At 47.9% G+C, this 25451-nt stretch overlaps 1 protein-coding gene across 1 annotated transcript in view; it reads right to left on the reverse strand.

Moving 5' to 3' along the window:
- Nucleotides 1-25451, reverse strand: part of SNRNP200 (small nuclear ribonucleoprotein U5 subunit 200) — a 915618-nt gene that overhangs the window by 492008 nt on the left and 398159 nt on the right. The window contains exon 21 of the mRNA XM_029604465.1: nt 4045-4242. Within this exon, the coding sequence (XP_029460325.1) occupies nt 4045-4242 (198 nt within the window). The remainder of the gene's footprint in view (nt 1-4044; nt 4243-25451) is intronic.

Here is a 25451-nt window from a genome sequence, read left to right on the forward strand (position 1 = left end):
TAGGGATGAACCAGTATCCCTTGACGGCGCAGAAAAGCCGCGACGATCACCAGAACCCTTGGTGAAACCCTTGGGGGCAGTCGCTAACCCGAATGGAAGGGCTCAAAACCCAGCCCCATGAACCTCAGGAGCCTCTGGTGGCATTCCTGGATGCCAATATGGAGATACGCTTCGGTTAGATCCAAAGAAGCCCAAATTCTGCCTTGTGGATGGCCGCAATGACAGACCGCAGCGTTTCCATACGAAAACGGGGAACCCGTAAGGCCTTGTTGATCTGTTTTAACTCCAAAATCGGCCTTTAACGCGCCTTCCTTCTTTGGAACTATGAAGGAAATCGAATACAGGCCAGTGCGACGCTCGGCTGGCAGGACTGGGACCACTGCCCCTAGCGCCCGTAATCAGTTCAAGGTTTGTGCCACAGCTACCCTCTTTTCCGGAGGGCCGCAGGGGAACACCAGGAAAGGATCCCGGAGCGGACAAGTAAAATCCAACGCGTAACCTTGACTTCCCACGTCGAGGACCCAGAGGTCCGAGGTTATCTTGACCCATTCCTCCCAAAATAGGTACAACTGACCCCCGATTCGCGGAAGCGAGGAATGGGTCTGCACGCCTTCATTGAGTAGCCTTGGTAGGGGTGAAAGCCTGTGAGGATCCCGCTCGCTGCTGTCTCTGGGGAAAGGTCCCGCTCCTCCCCAGGCGGAACCGGCGCTGGCTACGAGCTCGATCCCTGGAATTCCCGAAGGAGAACCGGCGCTGGCTACGAGATCGACCCCTGGAATTCCTGAAGGATCGAGACTGCCGGGGCTTGTCTTCAGGTAGCTGATACACCTTGTTGTCCCCCAAGGTTTTGATGAGTTGATCCAGCTCGTCCCCAAACCACAACTTTCCCTGGAAGGGAAAGGAACCCAGATGGGACTTAGGGGAAGGATCTGCTGCCCATCGACAGAGCCACAGCTACCGCCTGGTGGCTACAGCAGAAGACATAGTACGAGCTGAAGTCCGGAGAAGATCATATAAGGCATCCGCCGTGTAGGCCACCGCAGCCTTCCTGCAATTGGCCTGCTCCGCCTCATCCGGCGTAAGATCCTGGACTGTAAGCATCTGCTGAATCCAGCGAAGCGTGGCCTGCGGCATGAGGATACTACAGGCCGCCGCCCGGACACCTAAGGCCGGCACCTCAAAGATACGTTACAATAAGACCTCCAACTTTTGGACTTGGAGACCTTTCAAAGCTATCCCCCCTGTCACGGGGATGGTAGTATGCTTTATTACGGCCGTGACCGCCAAATCCACGAATTTTGAGAAGGTCCAAGGACTCAGGCGGCAATGGGTACAGCTTATCCAGGACTCAGGCGGCAATGGGTACAGCTTATCCATAGCCCTGCCTGCAAAGAGGCTTCAGGAATGTCCCATTCCTTATATACAATCTGCAGCAACTTGGGGTGAAAGGGAAAAGTTCACAGGGGTCCCCTCTTCAAAACATGCTGTATTAAAAAAAATTCAATTCGTCCTTCCCAATAAAGGAAGGACCTGGGGGGGTCAGCCCCTTCTACAGCCCCCTGACTGTAGGAATCCGGTACCTCCGGAACTGCCGCAGCCCCCTGCGTGTGAGGACTTTGAGCCCCCTTTCCCCCCAGCTCTGGTACGGACCTGGGAATCCTAGGGGGGCCCCCTCTCCCCCCAGCTCCGGTGCCGACCTGGGAATCTTTGGGGGAGAGGGTCCAGCTGCCTCCCAACCCGCCTCTGCCTCCAAAAAGGGCTTGTGCCTTAAAGGCACCAACGTCGAAGAAAATGCCCTTACCAGTTTTTTTTTTTGGGGGGGGGGTTTCGCGGGTCGGGGGGGGGGGCGTGGAGGAACCTCAAACCCGGTTGTGCTCTGCGGGCTAACCGCCGGCGGGGAGAGAGGAGGGGAATCCTCCTCCTCCTCCGACGCTGTACCTACTGATTTCAACGTGTTCAAAATGGCCGCCGCCTCCTCCTCTATGGGAGGCGGGGGCTGCCGACCTTGATCCAGCAACCCTCCGGGGCCGCGCCGAAGAAGCAGGGGAAGAAGACCTGCGGGCAGCGCTCAGCTCCGGAGAGGGTCCCTCGCCCCCGGGAAGGCATCGGGAGCAGAGACCCTCTCGGGAGAGTCACGCCTCCGCCCCCCCACACCGGCCGTGCAGGCCGAAGAACGCGGCATGGCGACGCGGGGAGAGAAGCTGCCACAAAAAGCGCGCCAAAAAGGTAAGCACTACACAGTTGCAGAATCGCGCCGGGTGAACCAGCCACCCCCTCCGGAGTCCCGGGACTGATCGATGGCAGGCTGGGGCTGAAATGAAAAGGCTCACTGCCTGCCTCCAGCAGGACTCACGCGGCTGCAGAGCACAAAGATTTTTTTTTTTTTTTTTTTTTTTAAAGATTAATTAAATCTGAGTACAAGCCCCCTTCAGAGGAATTCTCTGGAAGATGTGCACTGTGGGGGGAGGGTGACCGGCCCACCGGTAAGCTCTCCCCCTGTCCCCTGGGACTATCCTAGCTCCGGGTAACTAGTTAGAGGGCAGTGCCCTACAAGCCTGCCCGGCAAGATTGCTACCTCGCTGCGCGAATACCCCAACAAACAAGACCAGCTTCCCCTAATCCAAAATCAATTTTTTTTTTAAACTAGACAGACAAGGAAGGAAGAACAAACTACTTGATCTAGTCAGGGTTAATTCCAACAAACAAAACCTGTAAGTAATGTAGAAAACCGTGAGATCAGGACCACAGGTTATGCCTCTCAATCTGCTAGTCAGAGAAAATACTGAGGGATCGCAGGAGGCACACCGGTATATCTAGGGGGTGCCTTTCAGCTTTTCTCTGACTCCATCTGCTGGAGGGGAGGCACAACCCAGCAGTCTGGACTGATCCTGGTATGTACAGGGAAAAAGCCTGTTTTTTTTTTTAAAGAACTTTAGCAAAGCTCAACAAATATACTTTCCTGCTCCTTCCAAGGCTCGTAGGCAGAACTGCAGCAGGTCACCAGGTTGTCTCATGCAGGCTGAGGGATCTGGGCCACCAGATATCTGCCCCACGGATTCCCGGACAGAAGGATCACCAATCCCCTTGCTCGTCCACCTAAACCAGGGAGGATAGCCCCCACCAGGACCTCACAACTACCTAAGAGGAACCTCGAACAAGAAATCTTCTTTTCCTTCTTAATTCCTTTTTTTTTTTTTCAGACTGCAGGTTTTGCACTATCTGCTAGAGTCAGAAAAATACTTTGTTTTACAGCAGTGTCAGTAGAATTGTCTGTCTCTATCTGCTAGCAGAGGTACAGAGCCCAGGAGTCTGGACTGAATCTGGGTATATACTGGAAGATTGAAGTTTCTATAATGCTCCACTGTCCATTTTTTTCAAATGGGGACCTTAGTGTTTGAACCCACAGCCTTCTGGTACTTTGCAGGGGACTCTAGGCCATAAATAAAGGAGCATCTTCACTAGCTCAGCTAATAAAAGAATGCTGCATTTTAATATTCCCTCTGTTACTTTGCCCTGTCACATGACATGACAAGTAGGGAGATTCTGACACTCTCCAGGTCCTACTACACTGCAAGATATTAAGCCAAATTCCCACCCCACCAATCCTCACTCCCCCCAAAAAACCTCAAAAATATGGAGATGCTAACTCCTATCCCCCAGTACTGTAGCTTCTCCATGACTCCTGAATCTGTGTTATATAAAGGCACCCCAGGGGTATTCAGAATTGCCTCAGTTGCTACTTTGAGTGTTTCTTACTGCACCAATGCTGCTTTGTATCTTCCTCGTACTTTTGTGGATACATAAAACAGGGTATGTGATGAGATTCAGATATTTCCCTGCTCTCTGTGCCTTACCTATAGAATTTTAGGAGTATTACTATAATGTCAACTTATATACTAAGTGATGGGACATATATTTGCACCATTTTCAGCATTCTTCATCCTAGGGGGAAGCACCTCGTCACACAGCTTTTTAGAGGTAATCTCTCTTTTTCCAGAAACACAGGACCCTCTCTCCGCACAATAACCAGCCTTTGTCTCTGACCTGGAAGATGCCAGTCTTCTTCTCGTACTTGATGAGGTTGTTCTTATCCAACATTAACGCTGCAGTGTGGATCAGATCAAGACGGCGTTGTTCCAGTAGAGGGTCTCCTTTCAAATCATCATGAGAAATCCCATACAGTGTGGGAGAGCGCAGCATCCGGATATACAGATAAGTATAACCCAGCCAGTTCACAGCATCCTAAAGACAGATATGAAGGGAGTATGAATAAGCATAAGGGAACAGAGATTTTTTAGGAGAAAAACAGATTTCAGACTTAAACAGACTATCTTAATAATCTGGCTTGTAACAGCACCTCTCATTCAAAGATAGAAAGATGACCAAACGACTGCCAACATGATTAAATGGTGAGGTGAAAAGTTATTCAAGCCAAAACAATGTCCTTCAAAAACTAGAAAGTGGATTCAAATAAAGAAAATGGAAAAGGGCATAAGCATTGACAAGTTAGATTTAAGGCATTAATAAGGCAGACAAAGAGAATTTGTACAGGAACCTGTCAGAGGTAAAACTTCTATATTTGAACAAACAGCACAGAGGGAGTTGGATGAACCGCTAGATGATCGAGGTTTTAAAGGGTCGCTTATTTCGGATTTATATACCGGCATTCTCAATACAAGTATCGAATCAGGTCGGTTTACATAGAACATAGGGAAGACAAGATCATAGCAGAAAGCAGAGTAGCTTACCTGTAAAAGATGTTCTCCGAGGACAGCAGGATGTTAGTCCTCACAGATGGGTGACATCAACAGATGGAGCCCCGACACAGAAAACTTGTCTCGAAGTTTCTAGAACTTTGACTTGGACGCAGAGTATAGGGCATGCTGTGGATGCTCAGTGTGCCATGAGGGGACCCTAACCACTCTTATAACATAGAAAGACAAATTATAAAAAAAACCAGGAGAAACCCAAATCTACGGGGCGGCAGGCGGGCTTCCTGAGGAATAACATCCTGCTGTCCTCATAGAACACCTGTTACAGGTAAGAAACTCTGCTTTCTCTGAGGACAAGCAGGATGGTAGTCTTCATACATGGGTGAATCCCTAGCAACAGGCTGCTCCCCAACATAAAAGGTGACCAACAGACACCCAACCAGGTGCCAACGAGCACAACAATGGTGCTGTTAGTAACAAGAAGGGAAGTCAGCCTGAACACAAACAAGGGGCCCTAGGTGGGAGAGTTGGGTTCTACACCTCAAACAGGTTTTGAACTCACTGGCCAAACCAGTCTCGTTGGCCATCCCTATCCAAGCAATAGTGAGATGTGAATGTGAGATGTGAATGAGAGAACTTCACTTCGTAGCTTTGCAGATCTCCTCCAGGGGAACTGCTTGCAAATGGGCCACTAATGCTGCCATTGGTTCCGACAGAATGAGCCTTGACATGACCCCCAAGATGCAATCCCGCCTAGGCGTAACAGAAGGAGATGCAATCTGCTAGCCAACTGAATAGTGTCCGTTTGGCAACAGCAATGCTCAACCTATTCCTATTAAAAAAAAAAAATTAAAAAGTTGAGTGGACTGCTATAGGCTTCTGTCCACTCCAGACAGAAAGTTAAGGTTTGCTTGCAGTCCAAACTATACAGTGTTCGTTCGTTCGCCTTGGTATGAATGGGGCCTGGGAAAGAATGATGGCAGGGTGATGGATTGGTTAAGAAGGAAGTCCATCACCACCTTAAGCAAGAACTTAGGGTGCGTATGCATGATAAAACTTAGTGTAAGGTGCATAAGTCACTAAGACCTGGAGTGATTGCCCCCAAAAATATGACCTTCCAGGTCAGGTACTTCAGGTCACAAGTGTGCAGTGGCTCAAAAGAAGCTTTCATCAGCTGAGATAACACCATGTTGACATCCCAAGACACAGCAGACGACCTTAAGAGAGGTTTCAACTGAAGAAGGCCTTGCATGAATCATACAACTATAGGCTGTACAGAGAAGGGCGTACCATGTGCCAACTGCACTGAGATGAACCCTAATGGAGTTGGATTTTAAGCCAGCTTCCAATAGGTGTAGAATGTAATCAAGCAGTCTTTGTATGGAACAGGAGAATGGATCTAGGGCCTTCTGCTCATACAACATGAAAAACCTCTTCCAATTCATTCCATAGGATTTTCCACTGGAAGGCCTTCTATAAGCCACCAGGACCCGGGACACAACCTCTGAGAGATCAAGTGGTTTCAGAATTAACTTAACATTCAGGCTTTGCAAGGGCGGTTTTAACCAGGCTGTGAATGACAGGGCATGGAGATTGGGATGTTGCAACCTGCCTCGCTCTTGCATTATGAGATCTGGGGAAGTCCCCAGACTGATTGGTCTCCGGTTGGACAACTCCCATAGAAGTGGAAACCAGACCAGTCTTGGCCAATAAGAGGCTATGAGGATCATAGTCCCCTTGTCCTCATGAAGCTTCAAGAAAGTCTTTGCCACTAAGGGAATCGGAGGATACGCATAAAGAATACCCTTGCCTCAATGATGGGTCAAGGCATCAGAGACTGGTTTTCCGTCTGTCCCGTCAGGGAGAAAATCAGTCACCTTTCTGTTGCAAGGAAACGCAAAGAGATCCACTTTCGTGCTCCCCAAAAGGTGGAATATTCAATTTGCAAACCCCTGGGTCCAGGGACCATTCGTGTGGTCTGAAGACATGACTCAGTCTGTCCACTAACACATTCTCCGTCCCAGTCATGTACATGGCCCCTAAGCACCATCCCGTGGACAGGGTCCATGACAAGATCTGAACTGCTTCCTGACACGATGCCATACCGCATCGGTACCTGGTTGTTGGTTTGGTTCAGGACAGATCTCTGAAAGCTCATAGCGCGTAATGATCGCCCAGAGTTCCAGGAAATTGATTTGGCAACAGTTTTCCTAAGTAGACCAAAGACCCTGGGTGCTGAGCCCATCTACATGAGCTCACAATCCCAGGATGGATGCATCCATGTTTAGGACAATTTGGGTAGGACAACTTCAGAATGAAATCCCCCCGTTCCAGATCTGGAAGTACTAGCCACCAGGACAAAGAGTCCCGGAGGGGCGAGGTGATTCAGATGCGATCCTGGAGGTTCTGTGTGGCCTGGCGCCTCAAGGTCCATTGGGCCCTGAACATGTGTAATCATGCCAAGTAAATGACATGGATGGTTGCGGTCATATGGCCCAATAACCTCAACATGTGTCAGACTGACACCTGCTGGCTCTGCTGAAACTCGGCCATGATAGACATCAAAGTAACGGCCCTTTGATGAGACAGAAAGGCCTTGGCTTGAGCTGTGTCTAGGCAGGGTTCCTATGAAGTCCAGTTAGAGAGACAGACTAAGATAGGCCTTCGGCTAGTTGATGATGAACCCTAGTGACTCCAACACCCAGATGGTCAAGCACATGGACCTGACGGCCCCTGTCTGAGATGTGCACTTTATCAGACAATCATTCAGATAAGGGAAAACATACACCCCAGCCTGCAAAGGTGCGTTGCGACCATGCCAGACATTTTTTCTAAGACCTGTGGGCTGATGCTAGCCCAAAAAGCAACACCCGACACTGGAAGTGATGTTTTCCCACCATGAATCAGATATTTCCTATGACCTGGGAAGATCTTGATGTGAGTGTATGCATCCATCAGACTGAGGGAGCAAGGTGCCCAGGGAAACCATCTTGAACTTTTCTATCTTGATAAATCTGTTCAAGACCCTTAGGTTTAGGATGAAACTGAGTCCTCCTGTTTTCTTTGGAATCATGAATAACCTGGAGGATCAGGCTTGACCACTCTGGCCGTTAAGAGGGAGTGAGTTCCACTAGTAGTATCTCCTGAAGAACTACTGGCCCCAAATCAGACTCGGAGGGCAATTTGGAGGGCACCCAATAGGTTCAATCAGGACCTTTGACGGACAATGGAAAGAACCCACTGATCTGAGATTACAATGGGCCACTGGTTCGCAAAGAACCGCAGACTTCCCCTGACTGGCGGATCCTTCATCCCAGGTACAGGCAAACTGAACAACGCTCCCTACAACACAGTCAAATCCCCATCCCTGGAGTTGACTGAGGTGCCGGTTGGGCCTTGGGGGCTCTCTGATCCTGATGACAGGAGCAAGGGGGCGGACATTGTACTTCCACTAGCAGAAATAAAGACTTCTGCCCCAATCTTGCCAACCTCCTAGAAGAGGATGACAATTCCGGAGTGCTGGTGGAGAGGTGTTGGAGGGTTTCATGGTGGTCCCTAAAAGCTAGGCCACTGCATCCCTCACCCTCTCTCTGAGGAGATTCTCCCCAATACACAGCATGACCACAAGTCTTTCCTGTACCTCCGGTCGGAGATCAGAGACCCACAGCCACCAAATTCTACGAGCAAAGACCATCAATGCCATTTCGAAAACATTGTAGGTCGCATGGACTTAGTGTTTTCCTCACTCCAGGCCATTATGCACCTGCCCCTGCTTTCAGATGTCCCGCGAGTACTGGCTTATGTAGAGCTGGTGGGAAGCTATATGGGCAATAAACATAGCCCCCGAAATACCTTCCTTCCAAGAGCATCCATCGCCCTGTGATTCTTTCCCGGGGCCATCAAGCAATGTGTCCAAAATCGGTAGTGAAACTGATGCTTATTGAATCCAGGAGTCTTCTGGACGAGGTAAATCCCGTCCATCTTCGTGTGTACAGGAGAAACTGGGGGGGGTTGCCACAACCTCATCAGTAAGTCCTTAAAGATTTCGTGCACTGGGACTGCCATGATCTTCTCAGGAGGATTCATGAACAGGAGGATTTCAAGAATTTTGTGCCTGGCATCCTCCTCAGTCAGTAATTGAAATGGGATGGCTTCTGCCATCATCTGTACAAAACCTGCAAAGATCAAGTCTCAGGCAGAGACTTCCTTCGCTCTCTGGAGGAAAGAGATGTGAGGAGAGACCCTCAGAGTCATCGGTAGAGGACTCCATGGTGTCATCCCCCCAGAAGTCATAAGGGCCCTCATCCTCACTGAAAGGAACAGGAGATGGGAACATCGGCGCTCAGCCTTTTCCACAAGTGCAGGCACCAATGGAGCTGGACCGGGGCTGCAGGCCTCAGTCTCTCTGCCAGCCTTCGTGGAACTTCCTCCTTGGAGGAACTGGCCACGACCACTGAATCGGTAGAGGGAGGTTTCTGTGCCCTAATAGGCACAGACATCAGGTGGGTCGGTAACGTGCAGATGAACGCATGGAGATTCTCCAAAAGTGATTCCAAGTTCAATGATGCCGGCTCCTGTGCCATTGGTGCCACTGGACCGATGTCCACAATGCCAGCTCGACCTCCAGTAGGACTTGCCGCTCGAGCACCTCCTCAAACACAGCTGATGCCAACACAGACTGGGAGGAAGGTGGGGCGGCCAGATCCTTTCTGGAACAGAGAGGAGGATCGGTAACTGGCACCAGAACCGTGGAGACCATTGTGGTCCCCCAGCACCAATGGATGATTGGCTCTCCTCACCACAGAATCACTTTGGGGGCATCACAGCATGAGATGGCACATCCCTGTGCCCGGTAACTTGCATTGACAGAGACCGATGCTGATGCTCCTTCGGCTTCCTTTGATGCTCCGCACAGTGTTTCCCCAGTGCCAAGGCCAAAGATGAGGAACCCAAGGGTAGCCGGTTCCAACGACCCTATCCACTGATGGTCCCACTGATGTCGATGGATTGGTGTCCATCGGTGCGGCTCCATGTTTCTTTGGTGCCGATACCGCTGATGGCTTGGTCTTCTTCGACCCGAAGATGCGCTCCATCTTGATGAGATGAAGATGACATCCTTCAGGGGTCATCAAGGTAAATTCATGGCAACCCCGGACATCTTGCGATGCCTCCAGGCAGAAAACATTTATCATGGGGGTCCGTGATGGACATGGTTTTCGGGTAGTGAGGGCATCGCTTAAACCTGGACATGGCCATGATGGGATGAAATTAAAAGGAAAAGATCAAATCTGATGGCGATGGGCCTCAATGGCCGGCGGGCACCAAAGCGCCGCCGCCACAGGAAATCGGCTGCAAAAGGAAACTTATCAGAAGCGTCGAAAACCCTGACAATGAACACTATGGGGAAGCACCGAGAGGGTCCCAGTGTCAAACACTGTGAAGAAAACCCACAAAAACTCGAGAAAAGAGAAAAAGTATTTTTCCACAAAGGCCAAAAAAGCCAAAGTGATGCTTGCAGCTCCCCAGAAAAAAAAGAGAGACTGGAGAGAGACCCCACGTGGCTGTGTGGTATAGGACATGCTGGGCATGCTCAGTATGCCAAGTCAAAGTTCTAGAAACTGACGCACATTTTCTGTGTCGGGGCTCCATCTGATTATGTTCACCCATGTGTGAGGATTACCATCCTGCTTGTCCTCTGAGAAAAACTAAATGAATTCTTCACTTCAGTCTTTACTCTGGAAGGTGTTGGGGAGATACTTACACTGATAAACTTCTTTGAAGGTGATGATTCAGAGGAACTGAATCAAATCACAGTGAACTGTTAGGGCACTTTGAAAAGGTTTTCCTATGAAGCTATCATTACTGCCCTGTGAAATTGCATTGATTAGACTAGTAAAGCTATTCAAGATTGTTAGAACATAAGAACATAAGAATTGCCATACTGGATCAGACCAAGGGTCCATCAAGCCCAACAGGGCCAATCCAAGTCACAAGTACCCAGCAAGTTCCCAAACATTAAATAAATCTCAAGCTACTATTGCTTAATAATTAATAGCAGAATATGCCAGAATATGTTGAAATGCTAGAATATAGTCTAGAAGTTAAAAATGTATTTCAAAGTTCAGTCTCATGTTTCGTTCCTGCCTTTTACTTAAAATTTACAAGAAATCACATGATTTACAAGAATCCCAGCCCTGTTAACATATGAGATAAAATTATAATGCCAACCAATTAGGAAAATATTACACAAACAAACTAGTTCATTGGTGTGTAACTTGGGGTACATAAGAACATGCCATACTGGGTCAGACCAAGGGTCCATCAAGCCCAGCATCCTGTTTCCAACAGTGGCCAATCCAGGCCATAAGAACCTGGCAAGTACCCAAAAACAGTCTATTCCATGTAACCATTGCTAATGGCAGTGGCAATTCTCTAAGTGAACTTAATAGCAGGTAATGGACTTCTCCTCCAAGAACTTATCCAATCCTTTTTTAAACACAGCTATACTAACTGCACTAACCACATTCTCTGGCAACAAATTCCAGAGTTTAATTGTGCGTTGAGTAAAAAAGAACTTTCTCCGATTAGTTTTAAAAGTGCCCCATGCTAACTTCATGGAGTGCCCCCTAGTCTTTCTACTATCCGAAAGAGTAAATAACCGATTCACATCTACCCGTTCTAGACCTCTCATGATTTTAAACACCTCTATCATATCCCCCCTCAGTTGTCTCTTCTCCAAGCTGAAAAGTCCTAACCTCTTTAGTCTTTCCTCATAGGGGAGTTGTTCCATTCCCCTTATCATTTTGGTAGCCCTTCTCTGTACCTTCTCCATCGCAATTATATCTTTTTTGAGATGCGGCGACCAGAATTTTACACAGTATTCAAGGTGCGGTCTCACCATGGAGCGATACAGAGGCATTATGACATTTTCCGTTTTATTCACCATTCCTTTTCTAATAATTCCCAACATTCTGTTTGCTTTTTTGACTGCCGCAGCACACTGCACCGACGATTTCAGTGTGTTATCTACTATGACACCTAGATCTCTTTCTTGGGTTGTAGCACCTAATATGGAACCCAACATTGTGTAATTATAGCATGGGTTATTTTTCCCTATATGCATCACCTTGCACTTATCCACATTAAATTTCATCTGCCATTTGGATGCCCAATTTTCCAGTCTCACAAGGTCTTCCTGCAATTTATCACAATCTGCTTGTGATTTAACTACTCTGAACAATTTTGTGTCATCTGCAAATTTGATTATCTCACTCGTCGTATTTCTTTCCAGATCATTTATAAATATATTGAACAGTAAGGGTCCCAATACAGATCCCTGAGGCACTCCACTGTCCACTCCCTTCCACTGAGAAAATTGCCCATTTAATCCTACTCTCTGTTTCCTGTCTTTTAGCCAGTTTGCAATCCACGAAAGGACATCACCACTATCCCATGACTTTTTACTTTTCCTAGAAGCCTCTCATGAGGAACTTTGTCAAACGCCTTCTGAAAATCCAAGTATACTATATCTACCGGTTCACCTTTATCCACATGTTTATTAACTCCTTCAAAAAAGTGAAGCAGATTTGTGAGGCAAGACTTGCCCTGGGTAAAGCCATGCTGACTTTGTTCCATTAAACCATGTCTTTCTATATGTTCTGTGATTTTGATGTTTAGAACACTTTCCACTATTTTTCCTGGCACTGAAGTCAGGCTAACCGGTCTGTAGTTTCCAGGATCGCCCCTGGAGCCCTTTTTAAATATTGGGGTTACATTTGCTATCCTCCAGTCTTCAGGTACAATGGATGATTTTAATGATAAGTTACAAATTTTTACTAATAGGTCTGAAATTTCATTTTTTAGTTCCTTCAGAACTCTGGGGTGTATACCATCCGGTCCAGGTGATTTACTACTCTTCAGTTTGTCAATCAGGCCTTCTAGGTTCACCGTGATTTGATTCAGTCCATCTGAATCATTACCCATGAAAACCTTCTCCATTACGGGTACCTCCCCAACATCCTCTTCAGTAAACACCGAAGCAAAGAAATCATTTAATCTTTCCGCGATGGCCTTATCTTCTCTAAGTGCCCCTTTAACCCCTCGATCATCTAACGGTCCAACTGACTCCCTCACAGGCTTTCTGCTTCGGATATATTTTTAAAAGTTTTTACTGTGAGTTTTTGCCTCTACAGCCAACTTCTTTTCAAATTCTCTCTTAGCCTGTCTTATCAATGTCTTACATTTAACTTGCCAATGTTTATGCTTTATCCTATTTTCTTCTGTTGGATCCTTCTTCCAATTTTTGAATGAAGATCTTTTGGCTAAAATAGCTTCTTTCACCTCCCCTTTTAACCATGCCGGTAATCGTTTTGCCTTCTTTCCACCTTTCTTAATGTGTGGAATACATCTGGACTGTGCTTCTAGAATGGTATTTTTTTAACAATGACCACGCCTCTTGGACATTTTCTACTTTTGTAGCTGCTCCTTTCAGTTTTTTTCTAACAATTTTTCTCATTTTATCAAAGTTTCCCTTTTGGTAATTAATTTGTGTCAACAATGCTCTGAGAGGCTGCTTTTGAATTGCTTGCATTCTTCTGGAATATTCTGCACTTTATCTAAATAAAGATCTATCTTTAAACTGCCATTATTCAGTGTTTATTTTGGTGGTCCACAAAAGAACCAGGAAGATGTAAGACAGGAAATTGACAGACTAGAGGGTAATAAATCACTAGAGTTCTGAAAACTCAAAAATAAAATTGCAGACTTACTAGTAATCTCTAACTTCTCATTCAAATTGGCTACAGTAATTGAGGATTGAAGCATGGCCAATGTAACGTCCATTTTTAAAAAGGACTCCAGAGGTAATCCAAAGGACTCCAGAGGTACCAGACAGAATGGTAGCTATTCTGAAAAACAAAATTGACCATCTAGATATACACAGACTAATGGGGCCGAGCCTACATGGATTTAGAAAAGGAAAGGTGAAATTAGTTCTTACCCAATAATTTCCATTCCTGTAGTCCATCCAGACCAATCCAGTTGAATAGGGTATTGCCACTGACCAGCAGATGGAGACAGATCAACAGATTTACTGATGCCATGCCATATATGCATCTATGCTGACATCAACCTGCCAGTATTCTCTCTAACAACTAACTGTGGACAAGTTGAATTCAAACTAATGACATTACCAGAGAAACTTTTTTTTTTTTTAACCAACAGACTTCCAGGAGAACAAGGAAGTTGAGACAAAGTAATGCACAAACAATGAAAGAGAAACATTCATCACCTTAGAGGTACAACCAATTTTTCTGCCAACCAATTCCTTAGCCAGAGGAGCCTCCTTGCTGCTACATACAATAGAGGCAACACCCCTAGCTGAAGAACACACAAAATCAAAACAGGCATTGACTAAGTACATTGCTCCAGGTTCCAAGTGAAAGTTATCTTCCAATGAACCATCCTGCACCAGACACAAACCAGATCTCACCACAAAACAGGTACAGGCCGCAAACTATAGGCCATGCTCACCGCATCAAAGGCCTGCTTAAGGACAAACTATCTTCCTGTCTTGAAAATCTTTAAGGGCAATACCCCCTTCCATAGGGAAGATAGATCCTGAGCAAAGTGAGAAATTTTGTTGGTCTGCTCAGTGCCTAAGCGAACCAAGGGATATAATTTAGTTAGCGTATGACCTCCTTTAAAATTGGTCTGAGGAGAGACACTCTCCACATAAATTAAATCCTGAACTGCCTTATGAAGTGCAAAAATTCTAGATGACTTCCTAATACTGACCATAATGGGAAAGCCTCCTCCCTTTTTTCCTCTCCAATACCCAGAGTAAGCAGGGAACTGAAATAAGGTTCACCACTTCCTCTTTGTGAAAAAGGTAGAACACCACTGAGATATCAGCTACAACCTCTGAAGGACATTCTCCTTCCTCCAACTCTTTATCACTATTTTTATGTGACTACCTATGAAGGTCCTTAAGAGAATCCTCTGAAAGACAGAAATGCTCTTTTATTCTTCTTCTGCCCTGGGTCTCTTTTTGCCTTAGCTCCCGCAGGAGCTAAAGGTGATGGAGCTCAGAGCAGACCTTTGTCCTGTTCCCTGACCTATATAGAAGGCTTGTAAATCCTTTAAAAGATTCTCTGGAAATGGTAGTCCAAGGCAAAAAGGCACATCGACCCTAAAAGCTTGCTATGCAGCAGCACCAGTTGCGCAGCATCATCTGCTGCAGCCAACTGTGATGCTACCACAGCAGTTCTCACATGTTTCACAGAGCTTTGAGACAGAGGACCAAACTCCCTCTCCTCACTGCACCACAATTCTAAAATGTCTGTTGGGGCTCCTTCTAAGCCCTAAGCCTCAGTGGGAAAAATCTGTGAGGTCATATCTCCATTGACCCTGCCTACTGTTGCAAATTTGCCACTCTAGAGCTCCCCTTGAACCTTCTGGACATTTGCAATACCACTTTTCATTTCCCTCAGCCTGTACCTTGTACAGGTTACAGGCCTAACACAACGTGGCATGCTTCACATACCACCCAGCCATGATTCTTGTGTGTTACTCGCGATCAGCCAGAAAGTAACATTTTTTAAATCCTCCCCAAACTAACACTCACCCAGGTTCTCCTCCAGTCTAGAGCTCCAGTAATCATCACCGCTGTGGTCCCACAGATGCCATATCAATTTCCCTTGCTTGGTACTTTATTGTGGCAAACAGTCGCAAATTAAAGGAGCAGGACAAGAAATTGAAAAAAAGAGCCTAGGTGACTGCAAGGGAAGAGTGGGAGAAACAGAATAGATGAAGAAACAAAGAGCAGGAAAAAAGTAGGGGTAAAGAATTTCTCTAAATTGTATCTGCTTTGGCAGAGCAACACGCAATATTTATTTTGGATGCGCCGAGTAGATGCACTGGTCTCAGCTGTTACCAGAAGGACAACTATCCCAGTGGAGGGAGCTACATCTCTTAAGGATCCTCAAGACAGGAAGATTGAGCTTACTCAAACATTTTTCCCTAGCTTGTAGCCACATGGACTCATGACTTATGGGTTATATGCTCCCCTGCTAGCAGATGGAGACAGAGTCTCCTCTGCAGTAACCTCAGCCATTCAGTATGCTCTTCAAAAGCCATTGTGGACATACTATTGAGAAACTTGAATAAAATATGATTACAACTTGATAAAAAACTTGATTAAAAAGTGGATGAGTAACTATACTCAACCAAACCTAAGCGCTGAATCCCAGCAATATTATAGATGCCCTGATCTAGGGACAGGGCAATGTCTTACCAGTAACCTCTTGGAATAGAGATTCACCTTATGGGCGATTCCTTAGCACCATTCATGGGCAGCCGTGGGCAAGATGCTGAGTCCATCTGTCTACACTAAGGAAAACAAAGTTATCAGGTAAATAATTTCTTCATTTCCTAGCATGTAGCCTGATGAACTCAGGACTAACAAGATGTACAAAAGCTACTACCGAACAGGACGGGAGGCTGCCCACGATCAGTTAGCACCACCCTCGCAAAAGGCTGTGTCCACTCGGGCCCGAACGTCCAGGTGATAGAACCTGGAGAAGGTGTGCAAGGAAGACCAAGTCGCCGCTCGGCAGATGTCAACAGGAGCTAAGCTTCCACCTAGGATACTGCCTGGGCTCTAGTGGAATGAGCTTTAACCTGAAAGGGTAATGGCTTCCCTGCCTCTAACATAAGCCCCCATGATCACTTCCTTGATCCAGCAAGATGTGGTAGCTCGCGAAGCTGCTTCGCCTTGTTTCCTTCCACCGTGAAGACCAAAAAGCAGTCCGTCTTGCGCACCAGTTCCGAGATTTCCAGATACTGTACCTAAAAGCCTACTGACGTTTAAGTGGCATAGGAGGCGGTAGTCTTCCATGTCCTTGTGTATCTAGGGACGGTAAGAAAATGGACTGATTCAATTGAAACTCCAAGACTACCGTTGGCAAAAAGTAAGGAACTGTACGAAGCTGTAATGTTCCTGGAGTCTACTGGAGGAATGGCTCCTGACACGACAACACCTGTAGTTCAGAGATGCGGCGAGCCAAGCATATCACCACCAAGAATACAGTCTTTAGCGTTAACAGGCGTTGGGACAGACTGCGCAGCGGCCGAAAGGAAGATCATGCTAAAAAGTCCAATATTAGATTGAGATTCCATAGGGGGACCAGCAACCAAAAGGGTGGTCGGAGGTGTGTAACTCTTTTTATGAAACTGGCCATGAGCACATGTGCTGACAGGAAGGCTCCGTTCACCTCGCCTCTGAAACAGGAGAGAGCTGATACCTGGACCTTCAAGGAGTTGAGAGACAACCACTGCTCAGGCCATTCTGTAACAATTCCAGAACCGTGGGGATTTTGGTCGTCCAAGGGGCCACTCCGCATTCCTTGCACCAGGCCTCAAATATTCTCCAGATCCCACATATACTAAGGACGCTGAGAACTTTCATGCGTGGAGCAAGGTGGAAATTACTGCCGCTGAATATCCACGCTTCCTTAGGTGAGCCCTCTCAAGGGCCAGACTGTTGAAAAAGCCTCATTTAGACGTTACTGACGTTGGAAATTACAGGCCTATTTCTTCCCTTCCTTTTGCTGTGAAAATTATCGAAGGCGCTGTTTTGCAACAACTTACAGACTTCTGGGAAAAAAATGAAATTCTTAATTCCCATCAGTTCGGTTTTCGCCGGTCTATGAATACAGAATTGCTTTTCATCTCACTTATAAATACCTTGAAATGTAGAGATTACTTACCTGATAATTTTGTTTTCCTCAAAACTCAAAACAAGTGGGTATAGTGTGCTCGTGCTAGCAGTTGGAGACGGATCTGACGTCAGCACGGGTACATATACCCCCGCAGAAAGTGCAGCAACTCAGTAATCTTCCTTGCAAGAGCTTTATGGATATATGTGTAACTGACCGATCGATTAAATGAACAGGATTACCCTGACCAATTGATAGTAGCTGGAGACCGCCAGTGTTCTCAACCGGAAAGCGTCGACACCCGGCAGGGTGGATGCCCTATATAAGAAAACATGGCTTACCGTGAGTCGGTGAATCCCCATGTATACCGGCAGCCGGGCGGGATGCTGAGTACATCTGCATACTCTAAGGAAAACGAGATTATCAGGTAAGTAATCTCTACATCTCCTAGCATGTAGCAGATGGACTCAAAACAAGTGGGATGTACAAAAGCTACTCCCGGACTGGGTGGGAGGCTGCCCGAGGTCCGTTCAGGATTGCCCTCGCAAATGCTGTGTCCTCCCTGGCCTGGACGTCCAGACGGTAGAATCTGGAGAAGGTATGGAGGGAGGACCACGTTGCCCGCTTTACATATCTCTGCAGGCGACAGCATCCTAGTTTCTGCCCAAGAGGCCGCTTGAGCTCTGGTAGAGTGAGCCTTGACCCATAGAGGTGGTGGTTTTCCCGCTTCTACGTAGGCTGCCTTGATAACTTCTTTGATCCAGCGGGCGATGGTTGCCCATGAGGCCGCTTCCCCTTGCTTCTTCCCGCTGTGAAGGACGAACAGGTGGTCCATCTTTCGTACTGCTTCTGACATTTCCAGGTATCTGGACAGCAGCCTGCAGATATAGAGATGGCGTAGTATTCGACCTTCTTCCGACTTCTTCAAACCTTCCGTGGTAGGCAAGGATATGGTTTGGTTGAGGTGGAAGTGTGAGACTACTTTGGGTAAGAAGGAAGGAACCGTGCGAAGATGGATAGCCTCTGGAGTGATTCTGAGAAACGGATCACGGCAGGACAGCGCTTGTAGCTCCGAGATGCGGCGTGCTGAGCATACGGCCAGCAGGAACACCACTTCAAGGTTAACAAACGGAGGGACAGGCCTCGAAGGGGTCTGAAAGCAGGTCCCGCTAGAAATTGCAAAACTAGGTTGAGGTTCCACAGGGGCACTGGCCACGTCAGTGGCGGGCGAATGTGTTTGACTCCTTTCAGGAAACGTGAAACGGCTGTGTGTGTGGCAATGCTGTTGCCTTCACTCCGGGGACCGTAGCAGGATAGCGCTGCCACCTGAACCTTGATGGAACTGAGGGACAGACCCTTCTGAAGTCCATCTTGCAGGAAATCCAAAATGATAGGGATCTTAGCAGCATGTGGATTGGTGCCGTGAGTTTCGCACCAGGCTTCAAATACTCTCCAAATCCTTATATATGTTAGTGATGTGGAGAACTTGCATGCTCAGAGGAGTGTATCTATTACCGGCCCCGAATATCCTCTTTTCTTCAGTCTAGCCCTCTCAATGGGCAGACCGTAAGAGAGAATTGAGCTGGATCCTCGTGGAGGATGGGACCTTGCCGCAGCAGGTCCCTGTGTGGAGGCAGGGGAAATGGATTCCCTGCCAGTAGTCTTCTCATGTCTGCGTACCAGGGTCTTCTTGGCCAGTCCGGGGCCACTAGAAGAACTAGGCCTCTGTGCCGCTGAATCTTGTGTGTAATGGCGCCCAGCAGGGGCCATGGAGGAAAGGCATATAGCAGGATCCCCTGAGGCCATGGCTGTACCAGGACATCGATCCCCTGGGATAGCGGATCCCGCCTGCAGCTGAAATATCTGGGTACTTGAGCGTTGGACCTGTCCGCTAGTAGGTCCATGCCCGGCATCCCCCACTGATCCACAATCATCTGGAAAGCTGTGGGCGACAGCTGCCATTCCCCTGGATTTAGGCTTTCTCTGCTGAGGAAGTCTGCCGTGGTGTTGTCCTTCCCGGCGATGTGGACGGCCGAGATGTCCTGGAGATTCGCTTCCGCCCAAGTCATCAGGGGGGCTATTTCTAGGGATACCTGTTGGCTTCTGGTTCCGCCCTGTCGGTTGATGTATGCCACCGTGGTGGCGTTGTCCGACATCACTCTGACCACTCTGTTTCGAAGTCTGTGGGCAAATCGCAGGCACGCTAGCCTGACTGCCCGTGCCTCTAGTCGGTTGATGTTCCACCCCGACTCTTCTCAGTTCCACCGTCCTTGGGCGGCGAGTTCTTCGCAGTGTGCTCCCCATCCATTCAGTCTGGCATCTGTCGTGAGCAGGGTCCAGGTAGGGGAGGACATTCTTGACCCCCGGCTCATGTGGCCAGGCTGCAACCACCACCGTATCTGATTCCGCACTCTGGCTGGTAGAGGTAGGTGTACGGTGTAGTTCTGTGATCGTGGGCTCCACCGAGATAGGAGGGCGCGTTGTAATGATCTCATATGAGCCCGCGCCCATGGTATTACCTCCAGCGTGGATGCCATAAGGCCGAGGACCTGTAGGTAATCCCAAGCTGTGGGCCGGGTGGCGCTCAGCAGGGCCTGCAGACAATTCCGGAGCTTTGCTCTCCTCTTGGCGGTCAGACTGACCTTGTCTTCCTGGGTGTCGAATCGGACTCCTAGGTATTCCAGCGACTGTAGGGAACTCTTGTTCAAGTTTACTACCCATCCTAGGCTTTCCAGAAGAGATATAACTGTTGGTTGCCTGGTGGCTCTCTTCCGGGGACTTTACCCTGATCAGCCAATCGTCCAGGTAGGGATGGACGAGGATTCCTTCCTTCCTGAGTGACGCCGCCACTACTACTATGACCTTGGTAAAGGTTCGCGGCGCGGTGGCTAACCCGAAGGGTAAAGCTCGGAACTGGAAGTGTTGATTCAGGACTTTGAAGCGTAAATAGCGCTGGTGATCCCGATGGATTGGGATATGCAAGTAGGCTTCCGACAGATCTAGGGATGTGAGAAACTCCCCTGGCTGTACTGCATTCTTGACAGACCGCAGGGTTTCCATGCGAAAGCTGGGGACCCGTAGGTGTAGGTTGACTGACTTGAGGTCCAGTACTGGCCTGAAAGTGCCCTCCTTTTGGGTACTATGAAATAAATGGAATAATGCCCAGAATTTTCCTCCCATGCAGGCACTGGGATTATGACTTTTAGGGATAGGAGCCTCCGCAAGGTAACTTCTAGTACCGCCCTCTTGAGAGGTGAACACGGAGATTCCACAAACTTGTCCGGCGGGAGCCGAAGACAGTCCAGGTAATACCCTTCTCGGATGATGGCGAGGACCCCACTGGTCCGAGGTAATCTCGACCCACCTGCGGTAGAAGAGGGTTAGCCTGCCCCCTACGGCTGCTACCCCTGGATGGGTCGGCTGATTGTCATTGTGGGGTGCGGCCGGGACTAGAGCCCGAGCCGGTTCTCCTCTTGTTGTGCTTAGTCCGAAAGGACTGGTTCCTGGCCTGAGAACGAGGTGCTTGGTAGCGAGCCCTGTAACGGTTGAGGCGCTGAGAGTTTCTACCTCTGGATGGTCTAGGAAAAGGGCGCTGGCTCCTCCTTGGCCTGTCCTCTGGTAGACGGGGTAATGGAGAGGCGCCCCATTTATTGGCCAGTTTTTCGAGGTCGCTGCCAAACAGGAGGGATCCCTTAAGGGGCATTCTCGTGAGGCGAGCCTTGGAGAAGGAGTCGGCCGACCAATTACGTAGCCAGAGGTGTCTTCTGGCTGCCACTGAGGATGATACTCCTTTGGCTGCTGTACGAACTAGGTCGGAGGCAGCGTCAGTGAGGAACAAGAGGGCTGCTTCCATGTCTTCTCCCGGAATGTTGTTCCTGGCTTGTGATAAGCAGGAGCACGTCACCACGGTGCAGCAGGTCGCAATTCGTAGGGACACGGCTGCCACCTCAAAGCTTGTTTCAGAATGGCGTCCATGCGCCGGTCATGTGCATCCTTGAGGGCCGCCCCTCCCTCCACCGGAATGGTGGTGCGCTTCACAATTGCGCTAACTATGGCGTCTACCATCGGGCACGCCAGCAGCTCCTTGGTTGCCGGGTCTAGGGGGTACATGCTAGACAAAGCCCGACCCCCTTTGAAGGAAGCGTCTGGCACATTCCACTCCAGATCGATTAACTGCTGTGCTGCTTGTAGGAGGGGAAAATGGTGAGCCGTTGGACACAGGCCCTCTAGCAGGGGGTTCATTCTGGGTTCCCCTTGGGTGCCCTGGCCCGGTATAGCCAGCTCCGACAGGCATTGAGAGACCAGGCCTGGGAGATCCTCTCAGAAACAAGCGCCTCATGGTCCGATATGGTTCAATCCCCGAGGGCAGTTCACCCTCCTCGGGGAGCTCGTCTTCCTCAGAACCATCTGAATCCCCATAAGTGGGGCTTCCGGGTGGCGAGTGGCCGTGCCTAGGCCTTGAGGGTCCAGGGGCCGGGTCATCCGGTATGTATGGACCCGTTCAGGGAGCAGACTGCATTGTGACAAAGGCATGAATCCCCTTGAACAATTCCACCCAGGAGAGCGAAGCAGGATCTGGCCTTAGGGGCACCAGGTCTCTCGGGTTCCCTGGCTGCTCACCGTGGCCTGCTAGGTCCGGGGTGTTCCCTGAGGAACTGGCAAGTACGCTGGGCTGCGACCGGTCCTGGCCTGGAACTCCCAGGGCCTCTTCACATTGGGCACATAGGGAGTCTGCTTCCTCGCTCTGTGTAGCTCTGAGGTTGCATGCTGAGCAGAGGCTTAGAGCTCTTATGCCTGAGTCTGGAGGTGCCGGCTCTGCTGACGCATGGGCTCTCTTACGCTCCATCGCGTCTGAGCTCCTATCAATGAGCTCCTATAAGTGTGCGCTTATCAACGTGCGCCTACACGTATTAATGTGCGCCTATGAGCGTGCGCGTCTCAATGTGCGCCTATGCTATCAGCGTGCGCCTATCAGCAGCAATGGGCGCCCAAATGGTTTCGGGCGCCTAACATAAGCACCCGTCGTCCCGCTTAGATCGAGGCGGCGAACCAGGGCTGGCAAGCAGGCAAAATGGCGACCTCCTTGGCGGGCTGCCACGTAGGCAGACCCTGCTAATCCTCGCTCTTCGGAGACCAGAAAAGTAAAGATGTACACCTTACCTGATCTTCGGTGCTTCCCGGCTGCGACCCGGGCGGTCTCCGGCTGCAGGGGGAGAGGGTGATTACCGTCACCGCCGCGCTCGAGGAAGTGCACCCGCTGCCTCTAGGCCGCGCCCGAACGTCGTCTCGCTCGGGGGCCAAGTCCTCACCGGGACCAAGGCTGCCTCTATGCCGCGCCCGAGCCCTTCACACTCGGGGGCTAGGTCCCTGCCGCTATCCAGCCACCGGACTGAGGCACTCACCTCAGAGGGACCATGGAAATCACCTCGGGAAATTCAAATGGGGGAGGGACCCGAGGGTATCACTGCAGGAGTGCGGGGCTTGTCTTCAGGTAGGATTTCTTCTAAGAATTTAGTCGTTATAATTTGGAAAAATGCTCAGAGAGCGTAAGGTAGCTCCAAACTGCTTTGGAGACAGAAATTACTGAGTTGCTGCACTTCCTGCGGGGGTATATGTACCCGTGCTGACGTCAGATCAGTCTCCAACTGCTAGCACGAGCACACTATACCCACTTGTTTTGAGTCCATCTGCTACACGCTAGGAAATGTGGGTTTGATAACGGACAGCAATTTCTTTTGGTTTCTTTAGACATCTCGTCTGCTTTTGACACTGTTGACCATAAGATTCGTCTCTTCCGATTGCGTGAGTGTGGTATTTCTGGCTCTGTTCTTGCATGGTTTGCTAACTACCTTGAAGGTCGTTTGCAATCCATTAGCTTCAATCAGCAGTTGGCAACCTCCCTTTTAAAATCTGGAGTGCCGCAAGGTTTGGCGTTGTCTGCTTTGCTCTTTAATATCTATCTTGCGCCCATCACTAAGTTGCTGACCAATGTTACAGATGGTTTCAAAATACATGCAGACGACATACAGTATTTTATTAAAATCAGACCTTCTTGGCAAGAAACACCTGATCATCTGCATTTATGTTTAACAGCCATTAAACAATAGCTATATCCGAATAAATTGTCACAACACAAAAAGAGAGTTTTTACTTTTACATCGTCCTCACTCTACACCTCATACAGATACCATTATGATGGATAATTCATCTTTTGCTCTGAACAAATCCATCAAAAAAGTCTTGGCATCCTTGTCGCCACGCTATCGTTTAAACCCCAGATCAAAGCCATTGTTAAATCTGGGTTTTTCAAATTACGTTTGATGTCTGGTTTACGCCATTTGTTGTTCAATTCGGATTTCCATACCGTAGTGCGAGCATGTAGACTACTGCAACAGTCCATTGATAGGTCTTCCTAAATCTGACCTACAGCCATTACAATTATTACTTAACTCTGCTGCTAGATTAGTGTCTAACACCAAACGATTTTAACATATTTCACCTTTTCTGCTTCACTTAAAATGGTTATCAATCGCAGAACATATTCGTTACAAAATTGCGATGACTGTGTATAAATTTTTTAAGGCAATCAGGCAGCACACCCTTGCTAAGTGATGAGTTAACAATACATGAAAGAGATACTTAAAGTGTCAATGATGGCTTTGAAAACTAACACAGGGACATTAGTTAAAGGACAAAACACCTTATTCATCTTTGAAAAAAGGTTGGAAATTTCCAAAGAGGAGACAACTTCAAAGGTTGACCAAATTGACGGATTATCTAAAGTGGAATTATGAAACCAGGGATTAGTGTCCTTAAAAATTAAGGCTTTCAACTTTCAGAGAAAGGTATTTAGCAAAAGTGTCGGCTGATAAGGATTCAACAGAGCTCGTATTAGAATTATGATCCTGAACAAGCCTATGAACTAAATGAAATAAGGCCTTAGGATGATTTTCTAGTTCTTTAATTTTTACCGCGTAATATTCTTTTTCTGCCTTAAGTGATTCAATCTGATAATTTCTAAGCAGAGTTCTGAATTCAGCTGCATTAGAAGCAGAGGGTTTCTTAACCCAAATTCGCTCGCTTCTTCACAACAATTTGCGTAAAGAAAGCAGTGAGGGAGTAAACCACAGTTGGGACTTTTTATTTATTCTATAAACAAACTGTTTCACAGGAGTAATGTATCAAGGGCAGAAATCAGATGTTTCGTCTAATCATCAAAGTAGGCGTCCAGATCATTGAAAATAAGAGTCAAGAAAAGGAATCAGAGTCTCTTTAAGTTTCGGAATGTCTATGAATGAACACTTTGTATACGTTAATGGCTTACTAGATTTCCTTGCATCAATTAAAATTTTTCAAAGAGAAATTAATTAAAGAATGGTCATACCAAGGTACATCTCTAATGTCAAGTGTATTACAAGATCTAATGTATTCCCCTTACGATGTGTAGAAAAATGAACAATTTGAGACTACCCTAAAGATGATAAAATTTCAAGAAACAACTGCACCTGACTATCCTGAGTGGCATGGTTAATTGGTAGATTGAAATCACCAAGTATCAGCATGTTATTTAAATCGGCCTTTGCTAACAATAAATGTTCAAAAAACAAAGAAAGATTTGACTGTAGAAGTTTAGGAGGGCAGTAGACAAGACAGAGAGAAAAACCTGAGGTATAAACCACTAAGATTTTGAGATTTATTATTCCATGCATTTTTAAAGATTATAGTGTGCTCCTGATTGCAGTTGGAGACTGAGTCAGATTTCAATCTGACGTCAGCACTACATATACCCCTGCAGGAAGCTCTGCTCTTCAGTATTCCCCTCGAAAAGCAATTGTGGATATGTGTGTGTTTGAATAACTTCATTACCTTGACGTGAATTTTAGCTGGAGACAGCCAGTTCACGCAACCAAGAAACGTCGACACCCATAACTATGGGTGTCCTAACTAGGGGTAAAGCGTGGCTTACTCTCAGGGATTGTCTTGCTCTCAGGGATTGTCACCCGAGGTTTCCGTATTCTGAGGC

The sequence above is a fragment of the Rhinatrema bivittatum genome, chromosome 5, assembly GCF_901001135.1.
Source record: "Rhinatrema bivittatum chromosome 5, aRhiBiv1.1, whole genome shotgun sequence".
In the NCBI taxonomy this organism is placed as follows: domain Eukaryota; kingdom Metazoa; phylum Chordata; class Amphibia; order Gymnophiona; family Rhinatrematidae; genus Rhinatrema; species Rhinatrema bivittatum.